The sequence below is a fragment of the Melanerpes formicivorus genome, unplaced genomic scaffold, assembly GCF_026170545.1.
Source record: "Melanerpes formicivorus ecotype bairdi unplaced genomic scaffold, bMelFor1.0.p_v2 SCAF_154, whole genome shotgun sequence".
Classification (NCBI taxonomy): Eukaryota; Metazoa; Chordata; class Aves; order Piciformes; family Picidae; genus Melanerpes; species Melanerpes formicivorus.
In genome coordinates this window covers 190,205-208,183 of record NW_027142506.1, presented here as the reverse complement: position 1 = coordinate 208,183, position 17,979 = coordinate 190,205, and the positions used below count along the sequence as shown (strand labels likewise).

Genomic DNA, 17,979 nt, shown 5'->3' with positions numbered 1-17,979 from the left:
GGAGAATGGAGCCAGACTTTAAGAGTTGTTAGCCATTGGAAGAGGAGGCTCAGAGGAGATGTTTAGGCTGGAAGTGAGGAGAAAATTCTTCCCAGAAAGAGTAATTGGCCATTGGGATGTGCTGCCCAGGGAGGTGGTGGAGTCCCCATCCCTGGAGGTGTTCAAGAGGGGACTGGATGTGGCACTTGGTGCCATGGTCTAGTCATGAGGTGTTGGGTGACAGGTTGGACTTGATGATCTCTGAGGTCTCTTCCAACCTTATTGATTCTGTGATTTACTCAGAGATGTCCAGGCACAGGACATGGGGCAATGAACACAAACTGGAACACAAGAGGTTCCACATAAGCATCAGGAAAAACAATTCTTCCCTATAAGGATATTGGAGCAGTGCACCAGGCTGCCCAGAGAGGTTGTGCAGTCTCCTTCTCTGGAGGCATTCCAAACCTGCTTGAATGTGGTCCTGTATGATTTATACTCTGCATGATCCTGCTCTAGCAGTGGTTGGATTCTATGACCTTCAGAAGTCCCTTCCAACTTCTACCATTCTGTGATTCTTGAACAAATAATGACATTCCTCGGGAGCTCAAACATTTCAATCTCATGGAACATGTGTCAAAGAATACCTTTCTACCTCCCAAACAGATTAAATTGTTGGCTTTGAAGATGCCTATGATACAGTCTAGAAGTACCCCAAGACATGATGGACTCTGTTAATATAGATGAATATACTGAATTCACAGTGAGCAAACCACAGAGGTTTTACACATTGGCCACAACCCCAGGCAGTGCTACAGGCTGGGGTCAGAGTGTCTGGAGAGCAGCCAGGCAGAGAGGGACCTGGGGGTACTGGTTGATGGTAGGCTGAACATGAGCCTGCAGTGTGCCCAGGTAGCCAAGAAGGCCAATGGCATCCTGGCCTGCATCAGGAACAGTGTGGCCAGCAGGAGCAGGGAGGTCATTGTGCCCTGTACTCAGCACTGCTTAGGCCACACCTTGAGTCCTGTGTCCAGTTCTGGGCCCCTCAGTTTAGGTAAGATGTTGAGATGCTGGAAGGTGTCCAGAGAAGGGCAACAAAGCTGGGGAGGGGTCTGGAGCACAGCCCTGTGAGGAGAGGCTGAGGGAGCTGGGGTTGCTTAGCCTGGAGAAGAGGAGGCTCAGGGGAGACCTTCTTGCTCTCTCCAACTCCCTGAAGGGAGGTTGTAGCCAGGTGGGGGTTGGTCCCTTCTCCCAGGCAACCAGAACAAGAGGACACAGTCTCAAGATGTGCCAGGGGAAGCTTAGGCTGGAGGTGAGGAGAAAGTTCTTCCCAGAAAGAGAGATTGGCCATTGGAATGTGCCGCCCAGGGAGGTGGTGGAGTCACTATCCCAGGAGGTATTCAAGAGGGGACTGGATGAGGCACTTGGTGCCATGGTTTAGTTAGTCCTGAGGTGTTGGGTGAGAGGTTGGACTTGATGATCTCTGAGGTCTTTTCCGGTCTCACTGATTCTGTGACTCTATGATTTACTCAGAGATGTCCAGGCACAGAAGAAGAGGAGCCTGGCTGAGGCACTTGGTGCCATGGTTGAGTTGATCAGATGGTGTTGGGTGACAGGTTGGACTTGGTGATCTCAAAGGTCTTTTCCAAGCGGATTAATTCTGTTCTATTGTAAAGTCAAAGCTGCTGTGGGTCAGATTTGGCATTCTAGATATTGACACACTTTGCCCCACGATCATGCTCTAAAAGTACAATCTGGTCATAGAGCAAAGCACAACATGACTCTCTTTCCACAGCACTGTGCACAAGCACTTTCTAAACCCAGTTACACCCCAGCCAAATCCTTCCTTTAGGAATTATTTATAGACACTCCTTGTTGAAAGCATAATTCATATTCATGTTTAACCTTCCAATAACACTGGAAGCATTAACACACCGAGGCAAGCTTTGAGCTTTCTCAGCATCTCACTTAACACTCCAGCAAAAGATCTCCTCGTTTGAGACTTCCACCAGCACATTCCCTCCAAGGCACTCCTCTGCTGCACTTCATTAAAGCAGCATTTGAAGGTTAAATTTATCCCAGTTTCTAATGGATAAACAAATTCAAATGCAGCCTTTCCTAGGAGCACAGTTAATTATGTTTGCACATGGCTGCAAAGCAAAAGGGCAAGGGGAATTCCCCAGCAGAGATTACTGAGCTTATTTTCTCATCAGAACAGATTCTAATTACAAACCAAGACAGAATCCCAGAGTCATTGATGTTGGGAAAAAGACCTCTAAGATCATCAGGTCCAACTGGCAACCCATGTCAATACATTTTTTGAACACCCCCCGGGATGGTGACCCCTCCACTTCCCTGAGCAGCCTCTTCCATGCCTGACCACTCTTTCAGGAAGGAAATTTTTCTTAATATCCAACCTAAACCTCCCCTGGTGCAACTTGTGGCCTTTTCCTCTCATCCTGTCTACAACTCCCTGAAGGGAGGTTGTAGCCAGGTGGGGGTTGGTCTCTCCTCCCAGGCAACCAGCACCAGAACAAGAGTATCATAGTATCAGTCAGGGTTGGAAAGGACCACAAGGATCATCTAGTTCCAACCCCCCTGCCATGGGCAGGGACACCCCACACTACATCAGCCTGGCCACAGCCTCAGCCAGCCTGGCCTTAAACACCTCCAGGGACAGGGCCTCAACCACCTCCCTGGACAACCCATTCCAGGGCTTCACCACTCTCATGGGGAAGAACTTCCTCCTCACCTCCAGCCTCAATCTCCCCACCTCCAGCTTCATTCCATTCCCCCTAGTCCTATCACTCCCTGAGATCCTGAGCAGTCCCTCCCCAGCCTTCCTGTAGCCCCCTTCAGATACTGGAAGGCCACAATGAGGTCACCTGGGAGCCTTCTCTTCTGCAGACTGAACAGCCCCAACTCCTTCAGTCTGTCCTCACAGGAGAGGTGCTCCAGCCCTCTGCTCATCCTTCTGGCCCTTGAGGGCACAGTCTCAAGCTGGGCCAGGGGAGGTTTAGGCTGGAGGTGAGGAGAAAGTTCTTCATAGAGAGAGTTGTTAGCCACTGGAATGTGCTGCCCAGGGAGGTGGTGGAGTCACCAACCCTGGAGGTGTTCAAGAGGGGATTGGATGTGGCACTTGGTGCCATGGTTTAGTTAGTCCTGAGGTGTTGGGTGATAGGTTGGACTTGATGATCTCTGAGGTCTTTTCTAACCTTATTGATTCTATGATTCTATGATACTAGGGCAAAGAAACCAATGCCCATATTACCACAAGGTCATTTGAGGGAGTGACAGAGAGCAAGCAGGACTCCCCTCAGCCTCACTAACCATCACACAGATTACATACCTCCAGCTCTACAACTGATGCTCCAACTACACAGCAGGAAAGACATTTACTTACTGAATCACATCAACTTGCAAAGATGAAGTCAGGATAAGAACTACTTTTACAAGTACCTCTAAAAAAAAACAACCCTCAACTATTTGCATCCTGCATCATTTCTACTTCAGACAAAGAAAAACTTCTTATTCCAAAGATGGGGGGGAGAGGGTTAATCTAAAAATTAATTTTGAAGGTAATGATCTCAACAGCTTTGTAAAATACTTTTGGGAAGACACAGGTGTGCTGGGTTACACCCATCCTGGGGTTGGGTTGCTGGAGCCCTGCTTCCCCCAGGGGACAAAAGAAACCTGATCCAGGTGGATGTGGTTTCCCCCTCCCAGGAGGAGGAGTCCCCCTGGGTCTGAGAGAGAATAGAATAGAATAGAATAGAATAGAATAGAATAGAATAGAATAGAATAGAATAGAATAGAATAGAATAGAATAGAATAGAATAGAATAGAATAGAATAGAATAGAATAGAATAGAGTAAAGTAGAATAGGGTAGAGTAGAGTAGAGTAGTGTAGAGTAGAGTAGAACAGAATAGAGTAGAATAGAATAGAATAGAATAGAATAGAATAGAATAGAATAGAATAGAATAGAATAGAATAAGAATGGAATAGAATAGGAGACCTTCAAGATCATCGTGTCCAACCCATCATCCAATCCAACCCACCTAAACAACTAAACCATGGCATAATAAAAGGTCAGAACCTACAAGCAGCCTGATAAGCTGAAGAAAATCAGAGGGTTGCTATTCAAGTGCTCTGCTAAATACTTCTCTGACCCACAGTGTTAGTGGTAGTACTCTTAGCTATAATGGCTTCTAGACTATTACATCTGAAACACAGGTTGTCTCCCCTGCATACATCCCCTTGAACAACTCTGTGTGGGATACTATATAGAATAGAATAGAATAGAATAGAGTAGAGTAGAGTAGAGTAGAGTAGAGTAGAGTAGAGTAGAGTAGAGTAGAGTAGAGTAGAGTAGAGTGGAATGGAATGGAATGGAATGGAATGGAATGGAATGGAATGGAATGGAATGGAATGGAATGGAATAGAATAGAATAGAATAGAATAGAATAGAATAGAATAGAATAGAATAGAATAGAATAGAATAGAATAGAATAGAATAGAATAGAATAGAATAGAATAGAATAGAATAGAATAGAATAGAATTAACAAGGTTGGAAGAGACCTTCAAGATCATCGTGTCCAACCCATCAACCAATCCAACCCACCTAAACAACTAACCCATGGCACCAAGCACCCTATCAAGTCTCCTCCTGAACACCTCCCTGGGCAGCCCATTCCAATGGGCAATCACTCTCTCTGTGTAGAACTCCTTCCTAACCTCCAACCTAAACCTCCCCTGGCACAGCCTGAGACTGTGTCCTCTTGTTCTGGTACTGGCTGCCTGGGAGAAGAGACCACTAGATTGTGTGTTCCTCTCCCCCTTCCTGTCCAGCAAGACTACAAAGGGGAGGGCATGGCAGCCATCTTTCTCTTTGCTCCTGCCTTGCCTGTGTGAAAGGAGCAACAACTGCTGCTGGCCTCCTGGTTCTGCCCTGTGGTCAGGCCTGAACCTCTCTGTGCTGCATCCAGGCTTCACTAAAGGACTGAAATCCACATACACTGAAGTACCTACTGCCCCTTGTCCTGCCACTGAGCACAACTGAAAAGAGACCAGCCCTTCCTCTTGGCCTCCACCCTTCAGACAATGATCAGTATCGAGAAGATCCCCTCTGTCTGGCATTATCCAGGCTAAAGAGCTGTGTGTCTCTCAGCCTCTTCTCATAGAAGAGATGCTCTATGCAAGATGCTCAGACCCAAGCTCAGAGCCAGTGGCTGCTTAAGGAGTCCAGAGCTCCAGCACATACACTTTATGTGACTCGTGGCATCAGTACTCATGAGCACTACAAAGGCAGCATTGCTGGTGGCAGCCTGTGTGAGCATTAACATCCTCTCTACCTGCACCAGAACAAGAGGACACAGTCTCAAGCTGTGCCAGGGGAGGTTTAGACTGGATGTTAGGAAGAAACTCTTCACAGAGAGATTGGCCATTGGAATGTGCTGCCCAGGGAGGTGGTGGAGTCACCATCCCTGGAGGTGTTTAGGAAGAGACTGGATGAGGCATTTGGTGCTATGGTTTAGTTGATTAGGTGGTGTTGGGTGATAGGTTGGACTTGATGATCTCAAAGGTCATTTTCAACCTGGTTAATTCTGTTCTATTCTATTATCTAGGATATGTCCTCACCTTCAGTGCTGGCCAAAACTACAAAATCAACAGCAGCAGCCAAATTGATGGGACAGGAAAGGAAACACTTGTACCTGGCTGGGCTTCAATAGTTGGGAAGAAGGAATCCCCAGGTCTTGGAGGGTGATGGATGCAGTGGCTTCCTTAATGTCTTTAATGAAGTGCACTCCATTTAGATCAAATTTACTGACAACAAACTGGGTGAGAGCACTGATCTGCTCAAAGATAGGAAGTCTCTCCAGAGAAATCTGGACAGACAGGATCAATGGGCGAAGATGATTTGTATGTGGTTCAATAAGGCCAAATGTGGGTCTTGCACTTGGGTAACAATGACCCAATGCTGTGTTACAGGTGAGGGGCAGAGTGGCTGGAAAGCTGCCCAGCAAAGCAAGCCCTGGAGGGTGCTGGTTGACAGCCATCCAAAGATGTGTGTCCAGTGTGTGTCCAGCTAGCCAAGATGGACAACAGCATCCTGGCCTGTATCAACAATAGTGTAGCCAGCATGATGAGGGCAGTAATTGTCCCCCTGGACTTGGCACTGGTGAGGCCACACCTTGAGTATTAGTTTTGGGGCCCTCACTACAAGAAAGACATTGACTTGGTGCCATGGCTTAGTTGATTCGATGGTGTTGGGTGATAGGCTGGACTTGATGATCTTCGAAGGTCTTTTACAACCTGGTTAATTCTATTCTTTCTATTCTATTCTATTCTATTCTATTCTATTCTATTCTATTCTATTCTATTCTATTCTATTCTATTCCATTCCATTCCATGCTATGCTATTCTATTCTATGCTATGCTATTCTAATTATATTTCTATTCTATTCTATTCTATTCTATTCTATTCTATTCTATTCTATTCTATTCTATTCTATGCTATGCTATGCTATTCTATTCTAATCTATGCTATACTATGCTATCCCATCCCATCCCATCCCATCCCATCAGGTGCTGGAGTGTGTCCAGAGAAGGGCAAGGAAGCTGGTGAAGCTTCTGGAGAACAAGTCTTGTGAAGAGGGCTGAAGGAACTGGGGTTGTTTAGTCTGGAGAAAAGGAGGCTGAGGAGAGACCTCACTCTCTGTAAGTCCCTCAAAAGAGGTTGAAGCCAGGTGAGCGGAGCCAGGTCTCCCTAGTTACAAGTGATAGGACAAGAGAAAATGGCCTGAAGTTGTTCCAGGGGAGGTTTAGATTGGCTGTTAGGAAAAATGTCTCCAGTGAAATTGTTCTAGAAGTCGGACACAGGCTGCCCAAGGAAGGGGTGGAATCACCATCCCTGGGGGGGATTCAAAAAGTGTGGAGACATGGCACTTTGGGACAGGGTTTAGTGGGCAGGTTGGTGTTGGCTAGATGCTTGGACTTGATGACCTTAGGGGCCTTTCTATGACTTTCTTCTATTTAAAGACAGATGGTGCTGTGTATTTGATAGAATGACACATCACAGGTGGAAACAGCCCAGGTGCATTACTCACGGTTTGTCCGTTTCCTGCAAGAGTTTACGTTAAGCAATTCAGCTAATTACCTAGCTCAGCCCAAGAGCATTAGCCTAAAACCAGCTGCAGAAGCAGACATAAAGATTTAGGAATATTCACCTAGTGTTTACAGCCATTTAGTGAAAGTAGTTGAAGACTGGTTTTATAAGACTGGTTTTACAGCTTTTGTACGTGTGGAAACGGCACCGTCTCAACGGGCGTGTAAATCGGAGCCAAACAAACTACACCCTCAGCAGGCTTCTCCAAAGTGTGTTTTAAAACTGGTTTGAGTCAGTTCAAGCCTTTACTGCTGCAAGTGAAAGACCACCTGAAGAAACTGAAATACGCACAGAGCCACAGAGGCATTTGCTCTGGTTAATTTAAAGGCTGCTCCGCAGCACAAACAACTGGGAAAGAGAGGACATCAATCTCTCCCTTTCAGCCACCTTGGTTGCTCCTCTATTTATTCTGTAGTAACAGTGGAAAAGAACTGCAAAGAGGGGGCAATATCCCCAAAAGGTGGTGTAACAAGGCAGGCTAATCACCTTTCTTTAGTGAAAGAGTGCTCAGGCACTGGAAGGGGTGGGATCAGCATCCCTGTAGGTGTTACAAGAACATGCAGACGTGGCACTTCAGGGCATGGTTTAATCACGGAATCACAGAATCACCACGGTTGGAAGAGACCTCAAGATCACCAAGTCCAACCTGTCACCACAGACCTCATGACTAGACCATGGCACCAAGTGCCACATCCAATCCCCTCTTCAACACCTTCAGGGATGGGGACTCCACCACCTCCCTGGGCAGCACATTAACGACTCTCTAAGTGAAGAACTTTCTCCTCACCTCCAGCCTAAACTTCCCCTGGTGCAGCTTGAGACTGTGTCCTCTTGTTCTGGTGCTGGTTGCTTGAGAGAAGAGACCAACCCCCACCTGACTACAACCTCCCTTCAGGTAGGTCTGCCCTGAGTCTCCTCTTCTCCAGGGCATGGTGGTGTTGGGTTGACATTCTGATGACAGCAAATGATCTCAAGCAGTCTTTTCTGACCAAAAAGGCTCTAGGATTCTCTGAAAGCACTGCAGAATAGACCTGCACTCTGAACATTCATCACATCAGCACTCAGGGATGGTAATTCCAGTATCTGCTACTACATTCCTCATTGTAACACTCAGCTTATGCACAGTAAATTCACCTATGAGCTTACTTTACAGTAACTTCTTAATGTGCTCACACACCACTAAGGTGTAATGAACACAGAAGGCTAACACAGAATAGTTATCTCTGCCTATCCTCTTCTTTATGAACACCATATATTGTCTAGAACCTGCACAATTTCTCTATGTAACCACACAGCTAACTTTATAGGTAGCCTTACTGCAGAAACTGAGATGTGGAGTCAGAGTGATTTAAGCTCCTCTTCAGTGACATTATTTGCAAGAGGTGATGGAACCAGATCACAGAATCACAGCATGATCGGGGTTGGAAGGGACCTCTGAAGATCAGCTAGTCCAATCCCACAGCTAGGGGAGGGTCACCTGGAATAAACCATGCAGGAATCATGCCCAGGTGGCTTTGGAATGCCTCCAGAGATGGAGACTTCACAGCCTCCCTGGGCAGCTTTTTCTAGTGCTCTGCTACCCTCAGAGGGAAGAATCTTTTCTGCCTGTTCACATGGAATCTCCTGTGCTACAGTTTGTGTCCACTGCCCCTTGTCCTGTCACTGGGCACCACTGACATGAGTCTCGCTCCCAATTAATGGAATAGAGTAGAGTAGAGTAGAGTAGAGTAGAACAGAACAGAATAGAATAGAATAGAATAGAATAGAATAGAATAGAATAGAATAGAATAGAATAGAATAGAATAGAATAGAATAGAATAGAATAGAATAGAATAGAATTAACCAGGTTGGAAAAGACCTTTGAGATCATCAAGTCCAACCTATCACCCAACACCATCTGATCAACTAAACCATGGCACCAAGCACCCCATCCAGTCTCTTCCTAAACACCCCCAGGGATGAGGGATGGTGACTCCACCACCTCCCTGGGCAGCACATTCTGGGAAGAACTTTCTCCTCACCTCGAGCCTAAACCTACTCTGATACAGCTTGAGACTGTGTCCTCTTGTTCTGGTGCTGGTTGCCTGGGAGAAGAGACCAACCCCCACCTGGCTACAACCTCCCTTTCAGGTAGTTGTAGACAGCAATAAGATCTCCCTTGAGCCTCCTCTTCTCTGTGCAGGCCTCCTGGCATCCTTGCCCACCTTCCACTTTGTTGGTATGCATTACTTCTGGGCTTGGAGGAGGTGATCCTTGAATACTAACCAGCTTTCTTGAGCCCCTCTCCCCTTCAGGGCTTTATCCCTGGTCCTAGAGGAGTTCAAAGCCTGCTCTCCTGAAGTCCAGGCTAGTGAACTTGCTATGCACACTCTTTGTTGTCCTAAGGATCATGAATTCAACCATTTCATGGTCACTGCAGCCAAGATTGCCTCTGAGCTTCACGCTGTCAACCAGCCCTTCATCACTGGTGAGAACAAGGTCCAGCACAGCACCTTTCCTTGGGGGCTCCTCAACCACTTGGAGAAGGAAATTGTTGTTTGGACTGCTGATGCCTGGCTGTATCGTCCCTCCAACAGATACTGGGGTAGTTGAAGACCCCCACGAGGTTGAGGGCTTGTGAATGTGAAGCCATTCCTATTTGTCTATAGAGAGCCTCACCCACTTGGTCTTCCTGATCAAGTGGTCTGTAGCAGACCCCTGCTACGCTGTCACTTGCCTCTGCCTCACCTTTAACCCTGATTCACTGCCATGGACTCCCATGCTATGTACATTAGTGTAGAGGCATATATGTTGAGCCTCCCTCGAACCTGACTTACTGGTTTCAACAGAATGGAACAGAACAGAACAGAACAGAACAGAATAGAATAGAATAGAATAGACCACACCAGGTTGGAAGAGACCTTCAAGATCATTGTGTCCAACCCATCAACCAATCCAACACCACCTAATCACTTAAACCATGGTCTCCTCCTGAACACCTCCAGGGATGATGACTCCACCACCTCCCTGGGCAGCACATTCCAATGGCCAATCTCTCTCTCTGCATAGAACTTCTTCCTAACATCCAACCTAAACCTCCCCTGGTGCAGCCTGAGACTGTGTCCTCTTGTTCTGGTGCTGGCTGCCTGGCAGAAGAGACCAACCCCCACCTGGATACAACCTCCCTTCAGAGAGTTGTAGAGAACAATAAGGACACCCCTGAGTCTCCTCTTCTCCAGGCTAAGCAACCCCAGCTCCCTCAGCCTCTCCTCACAGGGCTGTGCTCCAGACCCCTCCCCAGCTTTGTTGCCCTTCTCTGGACACCTTCCAGCAAGTCAACCTCCTTCCTAAACTGAGGGGCCCAGAACTGGACACAGGACTCAAGGTGTGGCCTAACCAGTGCAGTGTACAGGGGCAGAATGACCTCCCTGCTCCTGCTGGCCACACTGTTCCTGATGCAGGCCAGGATGCCATTGGCCTTCTTGGCCAACTGGGCACACTGCTAGCTCATGTTCAGCCTACCATTGACCAGCACCCCCAGGTCCCTTTCTACCTGGCTGCTCTCAGCCACTCTGACCCCAGCCTGTAGCACTGCATGGGGTTGTTGTGGACAATGTGCAGAATCTGGCACTTGGATGTGTTCAATCTCCTGCCCTTGGACTCTGCCCATCTGTCCAGCCTGTCCAGGTCCCTCTGCAGAGCCTCTCTACCCTCCAGCAGATCAACTCCTGCCCCTAGCTTGGTGTCATCTGCAAATTTACTGATGACTGACTCAATGCCCTCATCCAGATCATCAATAAAGATGTTAAAGAGCACAGGGCCCAGCACTGATCCTTGGGGCACACCGCTAGTACCTGGCTGCCAGCTGGCTGTGGCACCATTCACCACCACTCATTCTCATACACTTAAGGTGATCCTTCTACTATTTACAGAAAACCTAACTAAAACTGAGCCAAAGAAGTCTTGAGGAGGAAAAAAACAAATAAAAGGAAGGGGAAAAAAAGAAAGTAGAAAGCAAGGCCCTGAAGGTCAGAGTCAGGAGTTACATCTATTGAGACAAATAAAGAGATCTGAAATTGTTCTCAGAAACTACCTAGAGAAAGTACTTTGCACAAGGCAAGGTGTGTCAAACTAAAGGTCACAGCACAGACAAAGAGCTTTCCCAGAAGCTGAAAGAAGGAAACTTACACTTTGGTCCTTTTCCTCTTGTCTCAGCCCTCCCAGTACTGATGCATGAAACAAGCCTAGCACAATGCTTTTGGAAGTTACCATCTGTGGAGGAGGCAAAACCTTTGCCTTAAAACCAACACTGTGACTCAAATCATAGTATCATAGTATCATTCAGGGTTGGAAGGGACCACAAGGATCATCCAGTTCCAACCCCCCTGCCATGGGCAGGGACACCCCACACTACATCAGCCTGGCCACAGCCTCAGCCAGCCTGGCCTTAAACACCTCCAGGGACAGGGCCCCAACCACCTCCCTGGACAACCCATTCCAGGGCTTCACCACTCTCATGGTGAAGAACCTCCTCCTCACATCTAGCCTGAATCTCTCCACCTTCAGCTTCATTCCATTCCCCCTAGTCCTAGCACTCCCTGAGATCCTGAGCAGTCCCTCCCCAGCCTTCCTGTAGCCCCCTTCAGATCCTGGAAGGCCACAATGAGGTCACCTGGGAGCCTTCTCTTCTGCAGACTGAACAGAAGCCCTCCAGTGAACTGAGATGCATTGTGTGAAGGCACAGCCCTTCTTCAACTGACTCTTGTGATGCAGGACACAACCTCATCAGAAGAACCCAAAGAACATTTCCTGCTTCAGCCTCAGCTGTTCCAGCTCCTGTGCCCGCTGTTTCAGTGCATGTGTTCCTTTGCTGTGACTGAACATTCTCAAATCAATTAAATGATTACATTAATTATTAGCTGTAGAGACCTTATTGCTCTTTACAGCTACCTGAAAGGAGGGTTGTAGCCAGGTTGGTCTCTTCTTCCTAGTAAGAAGTGATAGCAGGAGAGGAAACGGCCTGAAGCTGCGACAGGGAAGGCTTAGATGAGATACTAGGAAAGATTGCTTTCCTGAAAGAGAGTCAGGCATGGGAACAGGCTGCCCAGGGAAGTGGAGTCCCCATCCCTCAAGGTGTACAAATACATATGTGGATGTGGCACTCTGGGACATGGTTTAGTGGGCATGGAGGTGCTGGGTTGGTGGTTGGACTGGATGATCTTAGAGGACATTTCATTCTCAGTGCTGATATTCAGCATTGTCATGGGAAATTCTGTTTAATGTTGAATCATAGAATCGTAACATCAACAAGGTTGGATGGAAAAGACCTCAAAGACCATCAAGTCCAACCTGTCACCCAACACCTCATGACTACTAAACCATGGCACCAAGTGCCACATCCAATCCCCTCTTGAACACTTCCAGGGATGGTGACTCCACCACCTTCCTGGGCAGCACATTCCAATGGCCAATCTCTCTTGCTGGGACAAACTTTCTCCTCACCTCCAGCCTGAGCTTCCCCTGGTGCAGCTTGAGAGTGTCCCCTTGTTCTGGTGCTGGTTGCCTGGGAGAAGAGACCAACCCCCTCCTATCTACAACCTCCTTTCAGGTAGTTGATTCACTCTATGGATTGCAACATGAGGATACATGCAGTTAAGATCAACCAGGGGTAGGTAATAATTGACTAAGATCAAGACCTCAGCACTGCAGCACCCCCAAACGTTATACACACAGGGCCTAACCAGCCTCCCCCTTCTGCCTTTCACTGAAGCTATAAAGTCTGTCACACATCAGGATTCATTAACTGATTCAGTTAGTCTTTTCCAGTGTTAATAATAACATCAGTTTAGGAAAGATGCTGAGCTGCTGGAAGGTGTCCAGAGAAGGGCAACAAAGCTGGGGAGGGGTCTGGAGCACAGCCCTGGGAGGAGAAGCTGAGGGAGCTGGGGTTGCTTAGCCTGGAGAAGAGGAGGCTCAGGGGAGACCTTATTGCTGTCTACAACTACCTGAAGGGAGGTTGTAGCCAGGTGGGGGTTGGTCTCTTCTCCCAGGCACCCAGCACCAGAACAAGAGGACACAGTCTCAAGCTGTGTCAGGGGAGGTTCAGGCTGGATGTTAGGAAGAAGTTCTTCCCAGCAAGAAAGATTGGCCATTGGAATGTGCTGCCCAGGGAGGTGGTGGAGTCTCCATCACTGGGGGCGTTCAGGAAGAGCCTGGATCAGGCCCTTGGTGCCATGGTTTAGTTGATCAGATGGTATTGGGTGATAGGTTGGACTTGATGACCTCTGAGGTCTTTTGTAACCTGTTCTATTCTATTCTATTCTATTCTGTTCTGTTCTGTCCTGTTCTGTTCTGTTCTATTCTATTCTATTCTGTTCTGTTCTGTTCTGTTCTGTTCTGTTCCATTCTAATTCTTTAATTCTAATTCTTCAAGTACTTTAATTCTGAAGTCTTAAATTTCTGCCAACGAGATTCCCTGAAGAGTGATTTATCATGGACACAGAACTTTCTCATTGTTCCATCCTACTTTGCAGAGGGAAAAAAATAATCATGAATTGCTATTGTGTCACCACAAAACTTCCCATGTCAGGTTTACAACTGCTTATAACAGTATCACAGGATCACAGTATCACTAAGGTTGGAAGAGACCTCAAAGATCATCGAGTCCAACCTGTCACCACAGACCTCATGACTAGACCATGGCACCAAGTGCCACATCCAATCCCCTCTTGAACACCTCCAGGGATGGGGACTCCACCACATCCCTGGGCAGCACATTCCAATGGTGAAAGACTCTCTCAGTGAAGAACTTTCTCCTCACCTCCAGCCTAAACTTCCCCGGGTGCAGCTTGAGAGTGTGTCCTCTTTTTCTGGTGCTGGTTGCCTGGGAGAAGAGACCAACCCCCACCTGGCTACAACCTCCCTTCAGGTACTTGGAGACAGCAATGAGGTCTCCCCTGAGCCTCCTCTTCTCCAGGCTAAGCAACCCCAGCTCCCTCAGCCTCTCCTCACAGGGCTGTGCTCCAGACCCCTCCCCAGCCTTGTTGCCCTTCTCTGGACACCTTCCAGGAATGAAACTGAGGCGCCCAGAACTGGACACAGTCCTCAAGGTGTGGCCTAACCAGTGCTGGGTACAGAGGTACTGGCAAACCTTAGAAGCACCACCAGAACACCTGGATCTGCATTTGGAAGCTTATTTGCTACAAAAATTCCAGGAAACAAGAAGTTTGTGACTGAAGAGCAGGAGAGAAAAACTAAAGGCTTTACAAAGTCACAGATGTTTTCATCCCAATGACTCAGGCCTCACCCTGCCATCCCAAACTTTACTCTCAAATGCATTATCTTTCAAAATTCATTTAAGGAGTAGGTTTGGCTTCCTTCAAACTTCTGCCAAGTCCAATTTTTCACTCAGTGTTTATTCCTAGTCACCAGGATTACTTCCTTCCCAAGAGCTTTTAATTCTGAGCATTATTATGGTAACTGACAACAGGCCCCTAAAGGATCCTGGGGATTATAGCACATTTGACAGGTGGCAGGAGCAATTGCCCAGGAATAGAAGAAAGCAATGAAAAATTTATTTCAGAACAAGATAAAACTATCTCTTGAATGAATAAAAGGGGAATATTGGTATTTGTTCACTTCGGTTTTACTGAACACATTGTTAAACCTACATTGGTCTACAGAATTCAACCCATCAGTGCCACGTGTCTCTCTCAAAAGTGACAGCAGGAGATTGAACACATCCAAGTGCTGGGTTCTACTCTTTGGCCACAGCAACTCCATGCAGTGCTACAGGCTGAGGGCAGAGTGGCTGAGAGCAGCCAGGCAGAGAGGGACCTGGGGGCGCTGGTTGATAGTAGGCTGAACATGAGCCTGCAGTGTGCCCAGGTGGCCAAGAAGGCCAATGGCATCCTGGCCTGCATCAGGAAGGGTGTAGCCAGCAGGAGCAGGAAAGTCATTGTGCCCTGTGCTCAGCACTGGTTAGGCCACACCTTGAGTCCTGTGTCCAGTTCTGGGCCCTCAGGTTAGGAAAGATGTTGAGCTGCTGGAAGGTGTCCAGAGAAGGGCAACAAAGCTGGGGAGGGGTCTGGAGCACAGCCCTGTGAGGAGAGGCTGAGGGAGCTGGGGTTGCTTAGCCTGGAGAAGAGGAAGCTCAAGGGAGACCTTATTGCTCTCTACAACTACCTGAAGGGAGGTTGTAGCCAGGTGGGGGTTGGTCTCTTCTCCCAGGCACCCAGCACCAGAACAAGAGGACACAGTCTCAAGCTGTGCCAGGGGAGGTTCAGGCTGGATGTTAGGAAGAAATTTTTCCCAGCAAGAGAGATTGGCCATTGGAATGTGCTGCCCAGGGAGGTGGTGGAGTCACCATCACTGGAGGTGTTTAGGAAGAGCCTGGATGAGGCACTTGGTGCCAAGGTTGGTAATCATGAGGTGCTGGGTGATAGGTTTGACTTGATAATCTCAAAGGTGTGTTCCAACCTGGTTAATTCTGTATTCTTACACTCCCTACTCAAAGATATTAGTTGCTTTGGAGGGAACTTTGATATCAACAATGTGAGCAAACAACTCTGCTCACAGTCATGCCTATGACAGCTGCATTCATTTCCCCCACAGACCAGCCTCAAAAGTCAGATGCAAGTTCTCAGTTTGCAAGCCAGAACACATTCTGGTGGATATGAGGCCATGAGGATGTGACTGAGCTCTTTTCAGCTGTGCTCAGTGACAGGACAAGGGGCAACTGGTACAAACTAGAACACAGGAGCTTTTTACTAAAACATGAGGAAACAATTGTTTTATGTGAGGGTACCAAAGCAATGAACCAGACTGCCCAGACAGGTTGTATAATCTCCTTCTCTGGAGACTTTCTAAACCCTCCTGGACACATTTCTGTGCAACCTGATCTAAAGGAGCCTGCTCTAGCAGAGGGGGTTGGACTAGATGATCTCCAGAGGAGCCTTACACCCCCTACCATTCTAGGGTTCCATGGATATTTACATCACAGTTACCTGATAAAGCATCACAGTATATTAGAGGTTGGAAGGGACCTCAAGAGATCATTGGGTCCAACCCCCCTGCCCACATCCAATTCTTGAAATCCCCATAACCTGTCAATGGTCTCAAGCAGGACCAGAAATAGAACATATTGCTTGGTTTTCCTTAATAACCCTGCATTCATGAAAGAACAGAAGCCTTGAAGATGAAGATTCTCTTTTATCACATTCACTATGAAAGCACTAAACCTCTCAACCTTGGATGGAAGAACCACTTCAAGAAAAGGAATCATGTTCAGCTCAGTTTTCTCACTCCAGTTACACAGGGAGCAACAAACTCAGCATTTTCCTGCTACCTGCAGGATCTATACTGAGGGTCATCATGCCATTAGACAGGAGAATGATGCTTGCACAATGTCAGTCCCTAACACCAGGGGAAGGAGCTTAAATTTAACCACCACAAGTATGCTTCACTTCTATATTACTCTAGAGCGATGCACTTACCAGCTGTGTGCAGAACAAAGGTAAAACAGCTAAACTCTTTTCAGCCTCATACTTTAAGAATGATGGCTTTATTGACTGACAGGATGGGATGGGAGGGGATGGAATGGAATGGAATAGAATGGAATGGAATGGAATGGAATGGAATGGAATGGAATGAACCAGGTTGGAAAAGACCTTTGAGATCATCAAGTCCAACCCAACACCATCTGATCAACTAAACCATGCTACCAAGTGCCTCATCCAGGCTCTTCTGAAACACCTCCCTGGGCAGCAATCTCTCTGTCTGGGAAGAACTTCTTCCTAACATCCAGCCTAAACCTCCCCTGGTGTACCTTGAGACTGTGTCCTCTTGTTCTGGTTCTTGCTGGTTGCCTGGGAGAAGAGACCAACCCCCACCTGGCTACAACCTCCCTTCAGGGAGTTGGAGACAGCAATAAGCATTCCCCTGAGCCTCCTCTTCTCCAGACTAAGCAACCCCAGCTCCCTCAGCCTCTCCTCACAGGGACAGAGCTGTGGTCCAAACCCTTCCCCAGCTTTGTTGTTCTCCTCTGGACAAGTTTCAGCTGCACCTCCCCTGGTGCAGCTTGAGACTGTGTCCTCTTGTTCTGTTGCTGGTTGCCTGGGAGAAGAGGACTGTGTCCTCTTGTAAGGAAGGGATTCAGATCTGTATCAGTATCAGTATCACTATGGTTGGAAGAGACCTCAAAGATCATCAATTCCAACATGTCACCACAGACTCATGACGAGAGTAGGGAGGACACTACTGCCCACTGCAGGCTTGAACTCATGACCTTCCCATTAAGGGTCTTATGCACTACCAACTGAGCCACATCTGATCCCTGGTAGGAAGCTGTATCAGAAGTCTGCTGTGGCTCACTTCAGAGAGTGCAACAGGCAAAAAGTGGCTTCAGGAGATCTCACTTCTAAGCAACCCTTCCATGCTGCATGTTTCCAAGCAATGCTGTTTGTATCCTGCAGAGTAATTTGCCACCTGCAGCTCAGCACTAAAGTAAGAAGCAGAACTCTTAACTAGGAAGGAGGAAGAGACCAATACTTACGCTGCCCCCAGCGGCCTGTCCTTGGGTTCAAGTAATTTGGGTACAGCCCGTTGGGACGGTCCATCTTCTGAAGCAGCTTCCGAATGTGCATCACCTAAACCCAATCAAAAAGGAAGATCACCACTGACAAACATTCAGCTGCTCTCTGCACACAGTTAATGGGATCACTTTTCTTCCCCCACCCCTTTTTTTTTTTAAAGTAGATTTTCTTCTTCTGAAGCCAGAAGCTTTCTTGAGGGCTCCCTGCAAATGAGGATACTTTTGTTTATAAAGGGCCTGTGGTGGGTTAATGCCCATCCTGAAAA

General features: G+C 47.6%; 1 protein-coding gene across 1 annotated transcript in view; it reads right to left on the bottom strand.

Moving 5' to 3' along the window:
* The window catches only part of MAN1A2 (mannosidase alpha class 1A member 2), a 194,282-nt gene that overhangs the window by 46,662 nt on the left and 129,641 nt on the right, over window positions 1-17,979 (bottom strand). Inside the window, exon 8 of the mRNA XM_068168689.1 lies at window positions 17,675-17,768. Within this exon, the coding sequence (XP_068024790.1) occupies window positions 17,675-17,768 (94 nt within the window). The remainder of the gene's footprint in view (window positions 1-17,674; window positions 17,769-17,979) is intronic.